General features: G+C 41.4%; 1 protein-coding gene across 3 annotated transcripts in view; it reads left to right on the top strand.

The window, feature by feature from the left end:
• Positions 1-18,314, top strand: part of anks1b (ankyrin repeat and sterile alpha motif domain containing 1B) — a 232,954-nt gene that overhangs the window by 120,142 nt on the left and 94,498 nt on the right. For all 3 annotated transcript variants that reach the window (XM_083999607.1, XM_083999606.1, XM_083999608.1), the window contains one exon: positions 5,394-5,530. In XM_083999607.1, coding sequence (XP_083855733.1) covers positions 5,394-5,530 — 137 coding nt within the window. The remainder of the gene's footprint in view (positions 1-5,393; positions 5,531-18,314) is intronic.

Raw genomic sequence — 18,314 nt, 5'->3', positions numbered from 1 at the left:
CCCAATCTCTATCTATATATATCCCTCTGTTCCATCCTTCTTTTCTTCTCTCTTTCTCTCAATTTTCCAGTTTTTTATTTTATCTATTTACGCCCACATTTAATCATTGATTCAGCTCCAGGCAGCTCCTTTATGATGTGCGCCGTCTATTTGTGTGCGTCTGTCTGTCTGCAGCCTTGTTGCACTTGCACAACCTTAAGCAATGTCTGGTGAGGACCTCTCTCGCTCTGTATTTGCACACACGCTTGAGGACGCACACATGCGTTGACAGATGTGAGAGCACGCTCGTGTGTCTGTGTCGCTTTTCCCTGAAGGAATAACGTGTGTGTGATCATGTGTCTCCACATCTGCAGCCAGACTGTTGAAATTCAGAATAGATACTGTATGTGATGGAGGATGGAAATTCTGAAGCTGGTGCAGAAACAGTTTTCATTTTCAGTTTTACAGCAGCTTTGTGGTTTTCGTTTTCAGTTTTAGTTTCCTGAAGGAAATACGGGTGAATGCTGAAAGCTGAACGCCATTGCTGAAGCAATGCTTGTTCGGACTTTTTAAATTCTTAGCCCTCCGAAAGGGCTTGACAGAAGCACATGAAGGAATAACTCGTGCTTTCCCTTGATCTTCTTTATTTTGTATTACAAATGATCACGGGTGACCACACAGGTAACCACACAGGTCGTAACACAGGTCATAAACCTGAAAGGAATAACCAAAAATACCAGGTTACATAGTAGTATTCATGAAATTATAACCTTTAAATAGTTATTTTTACTTTTTTACATTCTTTTTACTTTAAACAGAACATTGACCTTTTTAATATGAATTAACACAATGAACTGTAATAAACACAGCGGACAAAATGATTAAATCTGTGTCAGTACCAGCCAGCTAAACACCAACCCAGAATGCTAACAACGCTAGCATAACAAGCTAATCGGGAGCTAGCGGAAATGCTAATGCTAGCTAGCGGAAATGCTAACGCTAACTAGCGGCGCTAATCGCGAGCGCTAAATAACACTCTCATTCTTCCAAGACTGCTTACCAACGAAACAAGCATCAACACATTATATTCTTATTGCTACTCATTGTTAGCAGGCTATTTCTTAGCTACAGCTCACCAATGGGCCATGTGCCTCCGTCAGAATCCCGGACACAACTGCCGTGATCAGCAACACCGGAAGTCATGCTGACTTTTCAAAATAAAATGCAGAGGTTCAAAACTCTTAAATAAAATACTCAGAGCTACAAATAATGATAGAATAATGAAAGTCTTAACAATGCTGAATGAACTGAAGAAATTGTTGATTTTGTGGAAAAAATGTAGAAATCCTACTTGTTTTAAGTGCACCAGTTGAAGATCATGAAGAGTTGAAATCTGCAGCTATCCTGAAAGTAAAGGAAGCTGATGAACCATTGCTACTGTAACATAGGTGTTGTTGAAGCAATAGCTGGGAATACATTAAAAACACCGAACTTGTAAGAAGGAGGCTGAATTTGTATGAAATGGTTGAAAATGAGTTGAATTGTCGAAGATTAGTATGACTGACAGCTCAAAAACATCGTTACTACAGTAATACAGATGAAACAGTATCTGAAGAGTAAAAGTAGAACTGAATGACATGACATGTTAGAAAAATTCCTGAATTGTTTTAGATGAATGTAAAAATCTGTTAAAGGTCTAAAAGCAGTAGAAATGTTGAAAAGGCAGAGGAATATGGTGGAAAATCCTGCATTACTAAGTCTAACAATTCTGAAGCTAGTGCAGAAACAGTTTTCATTTTCAGTTTTACAGCAGCTGCGTGATTTTTGTTTTCCGTTTTAACAATAGTGCAAAGTGCAGGAGGAGTTTTAGTGATTAAATTATGTTTGGAGACATTTTGTTGTGTCTTTAAATGTGACACACACCTGGGTAAACTTTGGTCTTTTTTCTTTCTTACTGCTTGTTTTTTCCTCAAGGTTATGATTGTATCTCCAATAACTTCCTGTAACATATGGGAAGCACCTTTGCTGTAACTGTGCTGTTTCTGAATAAATTAGTTTTTATTTTAATTCAATATCCGGAATATCAAAATAAATGCAACTTTATATTTAACAACTTGTCTAAACAGTTCTGACCAGAGAGCAAAGTAATTTCAGTCCTGCTTCATTTCATTCTGCCTTTCTTTTGTCTTTGTGTTTCAAAGGAGACGAGGCTTCAACTACACGAGCAAAGATTAAATCAAGCATCAGAGCGGTTTATGAGCAGTTCTTTTAATTTTCAGCTCATCGCCTTAGCCATTCAGATGTAATGATCCACCTGCAACAAATGAGCAGATGATCAAAAAAAAGTCATTAAAAGAGTTCGAAGAGGTGTCGCATCATCTTAAGCATGGATAGATTGAGAAGTGCGTTTACTTGAAATTGGATGCCAACAAATTCAATCATGTCACATCTGCAGCTATCCAGCGCCCACTGAGGTCACCGCCAACATGTCCTCCATACTCAGATATTTCTATTTCTAAATTCCTATTTTGCTAATGAGGTTCTGAGGGAGCGAGAATGCCTCCTTATGAATTACTGACAGGAACAATGCCACCATCAGAAATCAAACACAAAGGCGAGTGGGATTAATCAAGAGAAAAGTTCGGCCAATCAGGCACAGATGTGTTCACTCTATTAGAAACTGAAAATGGAAAAGGGGAGGACGCAATAAACCTCTCCTCTGCTGCTCTCTGCCACTTATTTTGTTGTTTTAATGAGATGATGATTAAAAAAATCCTCCTCAGCAGCATCTTAAACATCCCGGCAGATTTACTGTTTCATCACTGCCCGTAGCATCATCGTTTGTTTTCCTCTGTGGTTTTGTTCTCTCTGAATACGTGAGCAGCGTTTGTGGGAGTTGTGAAAAGTCGCACCTTCCATCGCATTCAAAGCTGAAATAATGAGAAATACTGTTTGATCCGAAATGTGATAATTGATCGGTGGTGTTGCATCTTCAAGCAACAAATCCACTCAAGCAAATACATGACTCTGCTATTGCTGATGTCATTGGGTATGTGTGTGTGTGTGTCCTGGCTGTGTCTCACACCATAATTGGATCATATTCTGGCGTCTGATAAGATCTATGTAGGCAGGTGGCAGCTGACAGAAAGCTACTGGTGTGTGTATGTGTGTTTCTATGTGTGTGCGCACGTGTCAGCACCCCTGACAGCAGTATTTTGGGAGAGGTGTTTGTGTCTCCCTCAGCTGATTAAGACAGATGCTTTCTCCCTCTGAAATTTAATTCAGGCTACTTCAGCACTTCCTCCTCCTTTCTTCCCTTCCTCCTCTTCTTGTGTTTTCCTTTTTTCCTCCTCTGTGTTAAATGATCATTCGCTGGGGAAATTAGCAAACTGAGTCAGACATCAAACCTGAGGCTGGGCTGCCGTCAGATTTTCCTGTTGGCGAAGACTGTCCATTTACAAAATACTCTCCTCACCTCTGTCTCACACTGACACATCTGTCTGATTTCCTATGCAATTTAAAGGGATAGTTCAACATTAATTGGCCCATTGCCATAATCCCTATAGTTTTAGGAGTACGTTCGTTACCTTTAATTATCGGTGCAAGCTATTTTTGAACAGCAGAACAGAGCCGCAAGCTGTAACGAACCTATAAGGATTATGGCAATGGGCCAATTTGCCAAAATGTTGAACTATCGCTTTAAGGTAGAATTTGTGTGTGTGTCACATTAGGTGTTGAGCTGATCCTTCTTTATCATTTCCAAGGAGTCATTTTTTTATGCCCATGTAGCACAAAAGTTGGTCAGCTGGAGCAGCTCCGTGGTAGCCCTCCTGTTAATCCCCATAAAGTTTTGATAAAGTCTCAAGAAAGATAATGGTGGAGTGGATGCTAAACTGGCATTACTGTATTACCGTATATGCTGCACAAGCTTTCTGGAGTGATATTGCACCAACTTATGGGTATTTGTGTAAGCCTGTGTGTGTTTTTCGGAGCTAAAAATAAGACATGCAGACAACATTGAAGGTAACCGAGTGTAGGTGATATTGATGAAGAAAACCTCCAATGATTTCATTGACATAAGGTAGAGTAGGTGATGGCAGTTTAGATCAAAAAATAATCCAATAGCTTTAAAAAGGTATATTTTCCCCTTTGTAGACAAAGAAACTTGTGATTTGCAATTTATCTCTTGAATTAGCCATGTTGGCAATGAAGCAATTCATTGTTGATTGGTCAGTCCATTCATTTAGTTAACCCTGAAATATCACAACAATTATTGAATAGGATTTCCATGAATATAGTTTAGAGATTCATGTTTCCCTGACAATTTTCCCTGACAAGTGCTTGCTCTCTGCTTTGTCACAGTGAGAAAGTAAGATCTTGACCTTATCCTGTAACGTGCTTTGAAATGATTATAATTTAGTGCTTTACAAATGCACTTGAATGGAATTAATAACTTTGTTGATCCCCTAACTTTACATTTTGTGTCATTATCAGGTCAAATCTATTATATTTTGCTCATAGTTAAAGCAGATATCAGCTTCACGGCCGTTTCGGCTAATGCTGCGTTCAAGGCAGGCTTTTGAAACCGTAAGTTACAGCTTCAAGTCACAACTACGACTTGGTAGCGTTCCAGGTAACCCGTAGCTCGTGTTTTTACCATCCTGTTGTCTGTGAAAGTTCCCTATAACGGCCACTCGTAACTTCCGACCCGTGAACTCGTACCAGATCGAACTGGTATGACTTCACAGGAAGGAAAAACACAAAGTACGAGTTTCTTTGAACGCACCATGAGTTAGCAGCCCCCGCCCTTGTCAGGCATCAATTGGTCCTCGTGCTACGTCACCACATTCACGCGCATCCCTTGGCTGCACACACAGCCCTTCATGCCGTTCTCTCTCCTCATTGGATAACACTTGTATCCCACAAGGAAAATTTTCTCCTCGGGTTACAGCAGAGCAGAGTGACGGAGAGACTCGTGTTTAGGCTGAAATACTTCATGTAAGTGATTGCTGACGGAAAATAGGACTATTTAGGACTTATATTAACAAAAACATTCCACTGATATCTGCTTTAACAGCTAATGACCTTCCTTTTAGTGTTAGCTGTACCCTCTCTTAGGTACAGGATAAAGAAAGAGGATGAACATGGGAAACAACCACTCAAAGTAAATGTTGGAGAGTGTCACTGGTTTAAGAAGCTTTTGTAATCAGTGGATAAAACCCTTGAACAATGTTTTAAAAGCCTCTGAACAACTGAGGCCGAGGCAGATGTACCTGAGCGGTCACCTTTCTCCCTGGTTGTGAAAACTGGTTTGAAAGAAAACCAACTGGACCAACTTCACTCTTAGATGTAATTGGACGACAACAATACTGTGTGGAAGACACCGACCTCCCAACTCTCTCTCTCTTTACAAGGTCACCTGTCCCATGTAACGGCGAGCGAGGGGGAGCACAGTAACCATGGCAACTGCTCAACGGGCCCCACTCCAGACTGCTCGCCCCCCTCCCCTGACACGGCCCTGAAGAACATAGAGAGAGTCATCCGCCCACAGGTGAGCACACACACACACACACACACACACACACACACACACACACACACACACACACACACACACACACACACACACACACACACACACACACACACACACACACACACACACACACACACAGATTCACACACACTAATGAACGTGTTGCAGAGGCACCTGATGCATTATTGAACATCACAGTATCCACCCACAAGTAGCTGAAACTGAAACACCTGCACCCACCCACCCACACACTCACACACACACAGAGACAATGGTAAACATCACTGTTTCTCTGCCCGTGACTGTTTTTCTCCGCCACCCTCCTCTCTCTCTCGGTTTCTGCTGCTTTGTCACTCACGGTTTTGATGAAATTCGGGATATGGTGTTTATATGAACTTCAGTATCCCCGTATACATGATAGATACCAGGATCCCAGCTTCTGATTACTGCGTCTTATGTGCGCATGCGTGTTTCATGTTCATTGTTTACAATAGGAAGCGCAACAAATTGGAAATCTGTACAAATCAGAAAATTTACAATTTAAATATGCTGCCATGTTATATAACTTAATAAAATAAAATAAGATTTAATGCAGACTGATCGGTTCATTGTAAAACATTTATTTATGGATGTAAATGTGGTGATTTCTGTACGAGGCTACAGAGCCCCGAGGCAGCGCTGCTCTTCTGTCCAAAACACATATGAACCTTCACTTTTCATTCAAACAAACTAATGCAACTGCCACAATTGTTAGATTTCATCAATGAGACCAGCATTGATCTCCTAAAAAGAATTTAAGCAGCTGTTGGTAAACCTCTAAAAACCTGCGGGTAAGTTAGTTAGCAATCGTTTTCTCCCCCGGGGTGACGACGCAGGTTGACCGGCCGAGCACCTCAGGTGACGGGGCTGCTGCCTCTGTGATTTCCTGGTCGCTGCTCACACAGGTGGAGCTTCACTTCATAAGGGCTTATCCCAATTTCTGAAATTGGGAAATAGTATTTACATGCTCAAACACAAAAACGGGATACTTAAAAACCCCGAAGAAAACCGGGCTACTGAAGTCCACGTAAACGCAGTCACTCACTCAGTGTTTCAGTGAGTCGTTATGTTGGTGCAGCTGAACTACGCCTGGTTACAGAAACCCAGAGCTGCAAATATCCTGGGCTTTCAGAGACTCTTACTGTGAAAGAAGCTGTAATCCTGCGGGGACACAAACAGGCAGCCACTTGAGCAGCGCCTGCTCACAGGGACGGAAATCAGTTCGGTCTGATTGCAGCTGGATTCTTGATCCACTAAACCTGCTGCTACATTTTGTTTCTTTCTGTGTGTGTGTGTGTATTTTTCTTCTTCTTCAAAATTCAAATTGTATTTTTGGCCGAATCAAAGCTGCGTCATGCACGGCTCTCCACAGTCTCTCCGAGCCAAACCTTTCGCAACTGCATAATTTTAACTTTGAAAATGTTGTGGTCTGCAGTCGCCTCAACTGCACGCTTGTTAAAGACCGGGTTTGTGTGTCTGCGTTGAATCCAAGTCCATCACTTCCTTTTCCATCCCTTCCAAAAAAAACAACAACAGCAGCAGCAGCCAACGTAATTTTCGAGAGGAATGAGAAAACAAGTCGAGTAAAACGACACGTGCTATAGGCTCCAGCAGTGAGACGTTACATTCAGCTTTTCTCACTTTAGACAACTTGTCGTAAATTCATCCACAGCACCCGCTGAAGTGTTTAAGAGCGAGTGCAACTCTTGAAAACACGAGCGTACGAGTATCTTCACATAAATTCCTGCAGACACCGTGCACGCACACACACACACACACAGATGCCGCAGGGACCATGCTGAGGCCTGACACTATGACTCATTGCAGCGAAGCCCATTTATGACGAATTATCGCACTTCGAAGTAAAAACTGCTTATTTGTCAATATTTCAAGTTGAGTTAGCTTTAACTCTTGGTCCCAGTGTTCGTGTTCAATATTCTGCCTGGAAATGGAAATGTAGTGTATTTGGCAAGGAGGAAAGTAATGTTATTAGCCCACAGGAAGTCAATTCTTTTTGATTTTATGAATTGATTCAGTATCAGAGCAACTCAGATCTTATTTCTCAAATGAATCGATGTTTCTCCTCCCACCTAAAGTGGGCCACATTTTTAACACAAGTCACACGGGAATCAGAGCGTCATCTAAACCTTTTAATCGATCGCTTGACTGTCAAAGTGCATGTAAAGGATATAAGGTGATGCAGAGGGAGAGGCCGAATCCAGCAGACTGTGAAAATGCAGTGTCCAGGCAGCCTGGAGCTGAGGTGGGTTCATCATCTACTGCTGATACAGAAATGACTCATGCATATTTGTGTGGAAGGTAATAAAAATACTGCATTAGGATTATTTCAGGGAGAGAGTCTCCTGGGCAACCAGTGTAGTGTTAAAGAAATATGCAATAAAGATGTATCACTGTAATCATAACAGAGCTAGACAGCATGTGTTTCATTCCACACCCTGCTACGGTACACAGCCTCACAATTTTGTACGACAGCAACAGAACAGATTCATAATGTGTCTCTGATCAAGAACAATAATAACATATAACATTCAGAAATTCAAAGTCGACATCATTAGTTGACTTGAGATTAATTTAGTCGTCTCACTGTCACGGAGTAGATAGTATCAGGCGCTCCGGCGCTGCACGAACGCTTCGCACCCCGATAATTAAAGGCAGTTGTTTTCTCAGGCAGCAGATGATGTGTGACATAACACTGAAAAACATCCATCTCACCTGCTTATTTGGTGTCATGATGAGTTATAAAATATTAGTTTTCTGAATCACTGAAGGAGTAAAAGTGAATTATAGATATTCTTTATTTATGTAATCTTTTTTTATTACACTTTTCTTTCATGAAATTTCTTTGAGATTTACTTACCTAAATATTCACAAGTCTGGTGATATCAGAAAATATCAAAAATTTATCTTGAATCAAATGTTTCTTCCTTGATTGACACCTGTTTCCTCTTAATAAGAGAGTTGAAGAAGCGTCCAACGAGGAGTAGCTTTTTCTTTTTTAAAGCCGCCATCTACACCTTCTCTTAACTTTCAGATGTCCTTTACCACAGTGGTCCCCAACCACCGGGCCGCGGACCGGTACCGGTCCGTGGATCATTTGGTACCGGGCCGCAGAAAGATGAAATGAAAGATGAAATGAAAAAAAGTTTTATTTTGAAAATGTTGCCACTTCCGTTTGTGCATCGTTCCAGCGCTGCGCAATTGACAGGCAGGCACAAACGTAAAAGAGTGAAAAACACACGTCGCCGGGCCGGGAAAAACTCAATAATGAGACGACAGAAGACCCGACGCTTTCCAACAAGAAGAAAGCTGTTCTAAAAGAAAAAGCACGAGTCCTGTATAAATTACTGGTTCATTGCAACAGGTGATTCACATGCTCCAAGCTCCGCAATGTGTGTGCGGGACCCGGCCGGCTCTCTGCCGCTTCATCACTTCACAGAAAACTTCTCTCCCTGCGTTCTGGATTTAAGCAGAATATCCTGAGATCACCACAAAAGCACGGAAAACCTGCTTCCATTACAAACATATTATGTTTGTGAAACGGAGTTTTCTGCAGCTTCAGCAGCAAAACGAAATGACAGAGTAGACAGGAACCGAGATGACAGACGGAGCATCACCCCCGGATGACTGACATTATTATTGTGATACTATATTATGGTGAGTTGTAACAAAGAACGTAAACGTAAGAGAAAACTAAGCTATGTGAACATGTAGTCCTGTTTATACAGTAGACCTACATGTAATGTAAACAGGAGAACGTACGCTACCCCCCCGAAGAGAACGACCCCCGCCCCCGCCCGCCACCCCCGGTCCGCGGTAAGATTTTCCACCGGTGACCGGTCCGCGGAGATAAAAAGGTTGGGGACCGCTGCTTTACCAGACAAGACGTTTTATCTTCCACTTTATTTCCTGACTTCACCTCCTCCCCTCGTCGTTGCACCTATCTTTGGCATGTTAACCAATGTGTGTAGAGGGATCACATGTGGTGCCCAGCGGGCCTCCTCTCAGCTTGAAGCACACATAATCAAGCAGCGTCAGAGTTCAATTTTACAGCACCTAATTAATTCTCCAGATTTCATTTCATTTCATTTTCATTTTATTGCTCCCGCTGGCTGTTTCATCAGTGCATCAGTCTACGGCAAACACATGCCCACAAACACATACATAACTGTTGCAGCATGTGCACGAGACTCTGGTGTGGCTCCGTATTCCTTCCTGTTAAAATATTAATGTGGTGCTTTCAGGCGTTGAGGGGTTTTCAGCAAAAGTAGGGATTAAATTTCACTGTTGTTTGTAAACACGATGATGCTGTGTAAAGACAATTTGATCAGATGATTCTCCGCCATCTCGCAAACCGTTACATAATTCTGTGCGAGCAATAAAAGTTATTCTGACAGGTCTCTCTGGACAAAATTATCCATCTTCAGGGACCTTCATTTTAAATTTCAAGGAGCTACTGTGATGCATACACTTATACATAAACTGAACTGTGGAATTAATTAATTACTCCTTCTGTTGTTATTCTTCTAGTTATACCAGCTTATCCTCTATTACTGTATTTCACAAAGTAATAGCAGATTACTGGACTAAATTGGAGATTATGTTGGTAGTTAACACTGAATCCTGCTTGTTTTATGATATGACTTCCAAACACTCTCATAAACAGCATATTAGCATTTAAGCTGAATCGAATTGAAAATGAACATTGATGTTGATACTGTAACACTGATTATTATTATCTAATACAACATTTACTCAAAAAGTGGAAACAAATCAGTCGCAATGTTTTAAAATGTTGTTTAAAAAGTAATTCAGTTAAACTTTTTCCATTGCAAATCAAGAGGAATTTTTGATTTGAAGTAAATCTGCACTGGAACGAAGTCGGGTTTATCTCAGAGGCGAAGTTACAAACGGAGACTGTTATGAGACTCAGTCACTTTCTACCATGGATGTGTGTTTTTTTTTTTTTTGCAGAGTGTAGCCCTCCCTTCCCCAGTGACAAGGCTCCCTAAGGCTGTAGCTGTAAATAAAAACGTGTTCTTCTGAGTAATTTTGCTCCTTAAATCTGGGTTTAAAAGAAATTATTCCGCTCATGTGCTGCTAATGCTGCTGCTGCCGCTGCAGTATTTACCATAAGCTAGTTTTTGGAAGAAGAAGAAGAAGAAGGAAAAAAAAACACATGCAATCACTTTGTAAAAGCGTTAAGAGATCACACAGGCTGTGTTGACTGAAATCCGTGGGTTTAATGTTTTGGGTCGTTTTTTATTTCTTTATCCTTTGCTTCTTGTGCAAACTGTCTGCCCGAACATGTTAGATCTCCACAAGCTCTTGATCACTGAGCAGATGGGACGTGAAGGAGTAATCACTTGGATGTAAAGATGGAGAAAGAGCGAAAGCAGGGAGGACGGAGATGCACACATACTACACTACATCACAGGGGTTATCGGTTTTATATCCACTGGCTGAGTGTCCTACTTTACTGCAGCTTGTGTGTGTGTTTATATATATATATATCTTAACAGTATGGTTTTATAGCCATTACTTGCCTACTAGAGATTCCTGGTATCAGCAAACACATGATAGAGCTTGTGTTTGTTCCCACAGAGGCTTCAGCTGCTATCTCAGACGATCACATGATCACATAAGGCGAAATAAAACGCTCTCACATCTTCACACCATCTCTCCCCTCTTCTGTCTCTGTGAGGACCAGTGTGTGTCTGTGTCTGTGTGCGTGTGTGCATGTGCTTCACATCTAAAAGAACGAGGGGTCCTCCAGGGTTAAGGCAGTGTTCGAATCAACATTATTACACACCATATCAGAAAGTGGCCTCTTCATTCTTTGTGCCTCTCACATATTATCATTATATTTGAGTCATAGAACTGAGCATCTGTTTTTTTCTGAAGGATGAGTCCCTGGTGATTCAAAACACTCAGGACCACTTGAATATTTTTTTTCCAGAAAACTCAAGGACCCTTTTAACACAAAATTTGTGTCAGCTTTATATTGAAACAAGAATTTTTCAGTCCATTTCCTTCAGGGGATAGCTGGAAATTAAATATGTGCTTGCTTGTTTTGTGCAACGCAAATCAAGACTGAAAAGTTTCCGTGTTTCTATACGTTTTGCATTTGTTTATGTTTTCCTACACTATACTTTCTTTTTGTCATATTGTATTAAATGTGCGAGACAGAGAAGTGGACGTTTAGCTTTACGAGTGTGATGATAACACACGAGAGGCACAAACTGAGCCGGTACAATGTATAACGCTCGCAGAGACTTGTCATCTTAAAAAAAGGAAACGTTTTTTACCGTTATCAGGCAACAGCTCTGTATATCATTGTGGCAATTCAACCTTTTTCCTTTTTGCGATCATCAAGATGCAGGAGAAAATGCTCTTGTACAGTAATACATATCCAGTGCTGTACGAGCCTGACGAATGTTTATATGGCTGTGCCGCATCAGATAAGCCTTCAAAGCCCGGGGCGTGTTATTGAAAACAGACTTTCTGGTTCATATTTTATTTTCTCACCTGTACTTGTAGCAACACTGCCAAATTACCTATTATGTTAGCTTGTGTTTTATGTTTGTTTAACGCTGTTTTTTTTAAATCCGTGTACCGTTGTAAAAGTTACATTCAAGACTAATCGTCTAGTTGTGACTGTCAAAGTTAGATAAGTCAGTTTTATTTATTTTGTTTAAAAGGCTTTGCAATCTGTACGACATAATACACCATGTGTCCTTTGACCTTTGCTTCAGATTAGGAAAAAACCTCTAAAAAAATTCACCTCAGCCAGAGGAACAGAGGGAGGAGGAGGAAGGAGTAGGCAGAGATGACAAACAGAGTGGCATTATAAAGCAGATAGATTGCCTGCAGGTAAAAGTCCACATGAATAGAAGTAGAAATATGAGTTTCTGACTGGGGAAGAGCAACGGAGAACAGCTTCCATTTGTTGCTGCTTCTCAAGTGTGACTCGGGGTGTGATACCAGCGAGCACACACATATGCATGCATGAGGTGCTGCATATAGCATAGTATGAAATACACACAGTCGTATCTTCTGTCACACGTGAACACGTTACATATGTATGAGCAGATACGACAACGCACACAATGAGAGCGTGATAGAGCATATAGCTTTCCTGACCACAGACACGCATTCAAAGTGGAGTGCAGATAACGGCAGACTAACTGGTGGCTGAGGCTTTACGGAGGCGTGAAGATAATAGATATTTTTTCCACATACTGAGGTTGAGAGGATGCAGAGACACACAAAGCGCTTGATGTAGCAAATGTAGCATAATATGACACAGCTGTCACCGACTGTAGGAGGAGGCAGCGGCGGTGGTGGCTGTGTAAGAGAGGAGGAAGGCTGGTAGCCTGATGGATTGATCATCGTCCATCGAGAGGAACTCCTGGAGGAAGCCGAGTGTCTCACACTCTCAAAGCCTCAGTTGAGTGCCGTCAAAATGCTCTTGAGCAGCAGAGCTCGACGAAGAGCATTGTCCTCAATCGACGTGACCTCGAAGGTCGGGGAGAAAAAAAAAAACGGTTATCGATTTTAGTGCGTATCATGAAATAAAGAGGGTTTGTTTTGTCCAGCACCGATCGGATAACCTTAAAGATGATACGTGTAATTTTAACATCATAGGAGAGTAATTTGGAGATGACAGCTTAATTGTAGTCAATCTACAATACCACAAGATCACAACAACAAGAACAACGACTTGACAGGCTCTACCAGTGCAGAGAGAATCCGAGGGGGTGTGGTTGTGTAATTATTTCACACCAAGACCACATATATGATGTAATGATGATGCCCCGATCATGGTATTGCAAGATGTTACATCAAAGAAGGAAAAAGGCATGATCCAGATTCTTGCAAGAACCTAAAAATAATCAATTCGTAGTTCTTTACTGTAGCTGGAGCTAAAGTTTTCACATTGTTGTGTGTGGAAATGTAAAAAACACATTTTAAAACATCTACAGATTAATTATTACGTGCAATAGTTGTTAGTTGTCGCCTGATATCAAGGCATGTTGCTGTTTTGTTTCCATTTGTTGAGTTTGTTTCATGTTAAACTTGCTTTTGAACATTCGTGTCAATATATTTATCCGTTTGTGGAGCTGTAGGATGTTTTTTTTTTTTTTTTTCTTCCCCACCGGAAAATCTCCAGATTCTTTTATCAGACTCATCGCTAATCACTTTGGCATTTGGAGCTCATTAATCTGTTCACACACATCAATCACCTCGCCGCCGTGGCCCCGCGTTTGTGCTGAGTAAAGACACACAGAGTCACTTGATGATCCCTCTCTGAGCCCGTTGCTCCAGTCAGTTAATCTTCTAGCAAATTTCCTCAGATCTGTGTAATAATTGCAGCCCATGTGTGCACCCTGCAGTTCTGGGAACATGAGTCATGCAGACACACAAACACACGCACAGAATCGATGAAACAATCATTGCAGTTGTGCAGAGAGAGAGAGGGAAAAATGATCCATTTACTCTCACTTACATTGGTCAACTCACTCCTCTCATCTTATACCTGCTGGCTTATTTACGTCCACCTGAACATGGACAACCAGGAGACCTTTCAAAGACATTCTCAAAAACAGATTTACAGTTCACACCCTGGCTAACGCTCTGCAGAGGGTTCATGGTTGCAGTTTCACATCTGAGCTACTTCCTGGCAATTTTCACCTGTATTAAAAGAAAGAATTCGTCTGAAGCATTACAGTATGATGATTTTCAACAAGTCGTGTTGTTCTTTCACCTCATTAGTAATGAGTCAAGTGGACCTGCTAGCCTCCGCTGGCCTCTGCGCTGCATGTTAAATTGTTTTTGCCAGTAGAGATGTGGCAGGTAAACTGCTTGATTGCTCTGAAGCCGACACAAGGTTGAATCACTTCCAGCTCAGAGTGAGCAGCTACAGTAAAGCTTCCTGCCTTTCTCACAGTTTCAGATGGTGGATAATGACGGAGCCTGTGGAGTGATAGCACATAATGAGAGGAAAGACTTCAAGTAGAAAGACTCTTATTGCTTCTGGAAACAGTAGCTCAAAAGAACAAGTACAGTATGACTCTAATGATGATCCGACCTGCTTGAACTTTATGATTAGCTAACAAGCTTCTTTGTTTTGTATCTTAAAAATGCTTGATTTCTGCAGCCTGACAGTCTATTACTATTACTACTATTAACAGTAAGAAAAGTAAAACATGCTCTGGTAGCAAAGATCCCTCACAATCAGGACGGTGGCACTCTAAAAGGATAGTTCAACATTTTGGCAAATTGGCCAAAATTAGGTAGGTTCGTTACCTTTAATTGTCAGTGCAAGCTGTTTTTAGAACGGCGGAGCAGAGCCGCGAGCTGCTCAGAGCTACGATACGGAGGCTAATGGGATTCTTGGTTTCCCTCATCAAACTCATCAAATACACAATACATCAACTTTTCGAGGCAAATGCAGAGACTGCTTGCTAGAAAACTGTCCCCAACAGGAACGTGCATCAGTGGTTTTGCATGAATTTATCTCAAAAACACTTTGTCTCATAACGTCCTGTTATTATCTCATAGTGTGGTGAATGTGCAGGTCACAACTTGTCCACCAGAGCGTTTTGGATTGTGTATGAGTTTGATGAGGGAAACCAAGAAATCCCATTAGCCTCCGTAGCTTAGCGCTGAGCAGCTCACTCCTCTGCTCCGCCGTTCTAAAAAATAGCTTGCACGGACAATTAAAGGTAACAAACCTACTCCTAAAACTATAGGGATTATGGCAATGGGCCAATTTGACTGACACCTGACACCTCCTTGGAAAATATTGAGACCAAGTTTTGGGTTAATTCTTTTAGTCTAAGAAACATAGAATAGATGAGTTGGACCCAAATGCACATGACTCCAACCAGATGGAAATGTAAAGAACTGAAATGAAGGTTTAAAACCTTTTAGCAGTGGTCATTGCTTGTTTTATTTAACAAATCACACTCTGGCCAATTGTTAAGGGTGACCTCATATGAGTGCTCCTCTTACTGCGTTTATCTTGACTCACTGAGAAGCACTTTGGATTGTACAGTAAGCATTTTATATCTCCTTACAGTCCAAAGGGAAGGGGGGAAAAAAGAGGATTTTTATTCATGTCAGCACTTCTTATGGAAGAACAAGAGATTTTTTTCCTGATTAAAGTGGAGGGATGAGAGGACACAGACTGACTGTGCTGCAGTGATTGTGGATGGAGCACAGGGAGTGTGTGAACCATGTTTGAGCCTTTAGAGGTGGCTCTGTTTATGCTAATGTGATCTGGGATTGTCTCAAAGTGTGTCATCAGCTGAGAGCCTCGTCTGAGTGGAAACTTTCTAAAATACAGAGAATAAAAAAGGAAAAAAAAAGTAGCTTAATCATCACAAGAAAAAGAGGGAAGAGATGAGCGGCAGAAAGTGGAGATGCAGCGTCTGAGAGCTGAATAATAGAATAATAGTTGGAGTTGCATAATTTGTTCTGGATGTGGGAGGAAAAGGGTTTGGATGTTTACTCCTTTTTATTTTCTATTCTCTTGTTCCTCTCCCCCCCCCTTCTGCATGCTGATGGGCCGTCTGCTTCTTCGCTCTTCTGAGCTTTTTGTGTGAGTTTGTGTGTTTACATCTTTGCGTGGACGTCTGAAGCAGCTGAAATAAAGACCAAGAATAAGAATAAAAAACAAAGAGCAAGCGCGGAAAGAAAGGGAACAAACAAAAACCCACAATATGAAAAAAAAAAAAAGACGTGTGCATCGCTCCGTATTCAGCATCATTAACTGTAAGTGACTGTTAACAGGAGGGGAGTTGCTCTAACAACTGAAAATATCAATTATGATTATGATAATTACTTTTCAGTCCCCTGCTAGTGATGAATTATTATTAAATAATTAAATTGCTGAGTTAGTTAGCCGGCAAGGAGACTTAATGGAAACAGCAAAAGATTTGGGAATAATTACCATACGACATACAGTTTGCACAGATAGTTTTCCCTCTGTTCAAGTTTCATTCATCAACACGTTTGTTTCCCAACTCCTTAACTCTACGGTGCCTGATCTGGTGATCAATGATCATTTTTATGATAACTGATTATCACATTATTCATAAATTAGCACACGGTCCCTCAGCTTCACACGGAAACAAACAAAACCTCACACTGCAAAAGCACATCTCACCTCGTCGTAGGTGAGCAATTAGATTTTTTAGCTAATGGGTATGTCATTTATTAGCACCTAAACACATTAGTGAAGTGTTAAACAGAATGTTTTCCCTCGGGGGGAGGAGGATGTTTGGTTTTTGCTAGAGTTTATTCAGGCACGGAGGACCCGGCTTCATGTGTATGTGCATGTGCATGTGTGTACGTCCTTGTGTACATCTGTGTGCCTGTGCTCATTAATCCCCTTCCAATCGGGCATGACATGTTCATTAGCCTGCCGCCCGTCTGCATTGTTAACGCTAAGCCTCAACCAGAACTACAGTTTGTGTGTGCATGTGTGTGTACGCTTAGCTAATGTGTCATTGTGTGTGTGTGTGTGAGAGAGAGAGCTCTTAAAGGGATAGTTCAACATTTTGGCAAATTGGCCCATTGCCATAATCGCTATAGTCATAGCAGTAGGTTCGTTACCTTTATTTGTCGGTGTAAGCTATTTTTAGAACGGAGGAGCGGAGCGGCAGGCTGTTCAGAGCTACACTATGGAGGCTAATGGAATTTCTTGGTTTCCCTCATCAAACTCATCAAATACAAAATCCCAAAACTCCAAAACGCTTTCGTGGACAAGTTGTGACCTGCACAATCACCACGCTATGAGATAATAATGGAACGTTACGAAACGGAGCCGTTTTCGAGGTAAATACAGAGTCTGCTTGCTGAAAAACTGTCCCTGAACGCAACGCGCATCAGCGGTTTTGCATGAATTTACCTCTAAAACAACTCTGTCTCGTAACGTTCTATTATTATCTCATAGCGTGGTGATTGTGCAGCTCACAACTTGTCCACGAAAGCGTTTTGGAGTTTGGGGATTTTGTATTTGATGAGTTTGATGAGGGAAACCAAGAAATTCCATTAGCCTCCATAGTGTAGCTCTGAACAGCCTGCCGCTCCGCTCCTCCGTTCTAAAAATAGCTTACACCGACAAATAAAGGTAACAAACCTACTGCTATGACTATAGGGATTATGGCAATGGGCCAATTTGCCAAAATGTTGAACTATCCCTTTAATAAGCACGAGTCCAGAGAGAAGACGCCTTTTTAGTTGTTAGGAACAAGCAGAATCAAAACACACAGAGACAAGGCGGCGATAAGCAGAAGAATAAAGAGATGCTTAGAGGATGAATAGGAGACGTTGAAGTTGGCATTAAACTCATTAAACATGAGACGCTTCGCAAAAGACTCGGACACATACGCAGCCTCAGCCTCCCGCTTTGAAACGCCACAGAGTCACATCACTGCAGCTGCATCGTTCTCATTTATTTTCTGTCCCTTTAAATTGGTTGTTAAGCCCGTGGCACAGTGCACACACTACATTTGATCAATCTGCATTGCTTTTTGTGAAGTTAGTAAAAATAAAAAAAAACAAAAGCACATGACATGACTCTGTGTAGTGTCGTTCCCTTTGCCAAGCCTGTTTGATTCCCTGTTGGGCTCATACATCATTGTCTTTCCTTCCTTTTGGCTTTTTTTCTGTGCTGCTGTGATCTTGTCTGGTTGATGCATTGCTCCTTTAATTCCCCCGCGGTCTCTGTGGG

Source organism: Trachurus trachurus (assembly GCF_905171665.1).
Source record: "Trachurus trachurus genome assembly, chromosome: 23".
NCBI classification, from domain to species: Eukaryota; Metazoa; Chordata; class Actinopteri; order Carangiformes; family Carangidae; genus Trachurus; species Trachurus trachurus.
This window is presented reverse-complemented; position numbering and strand designations above follow the sequence as displayed.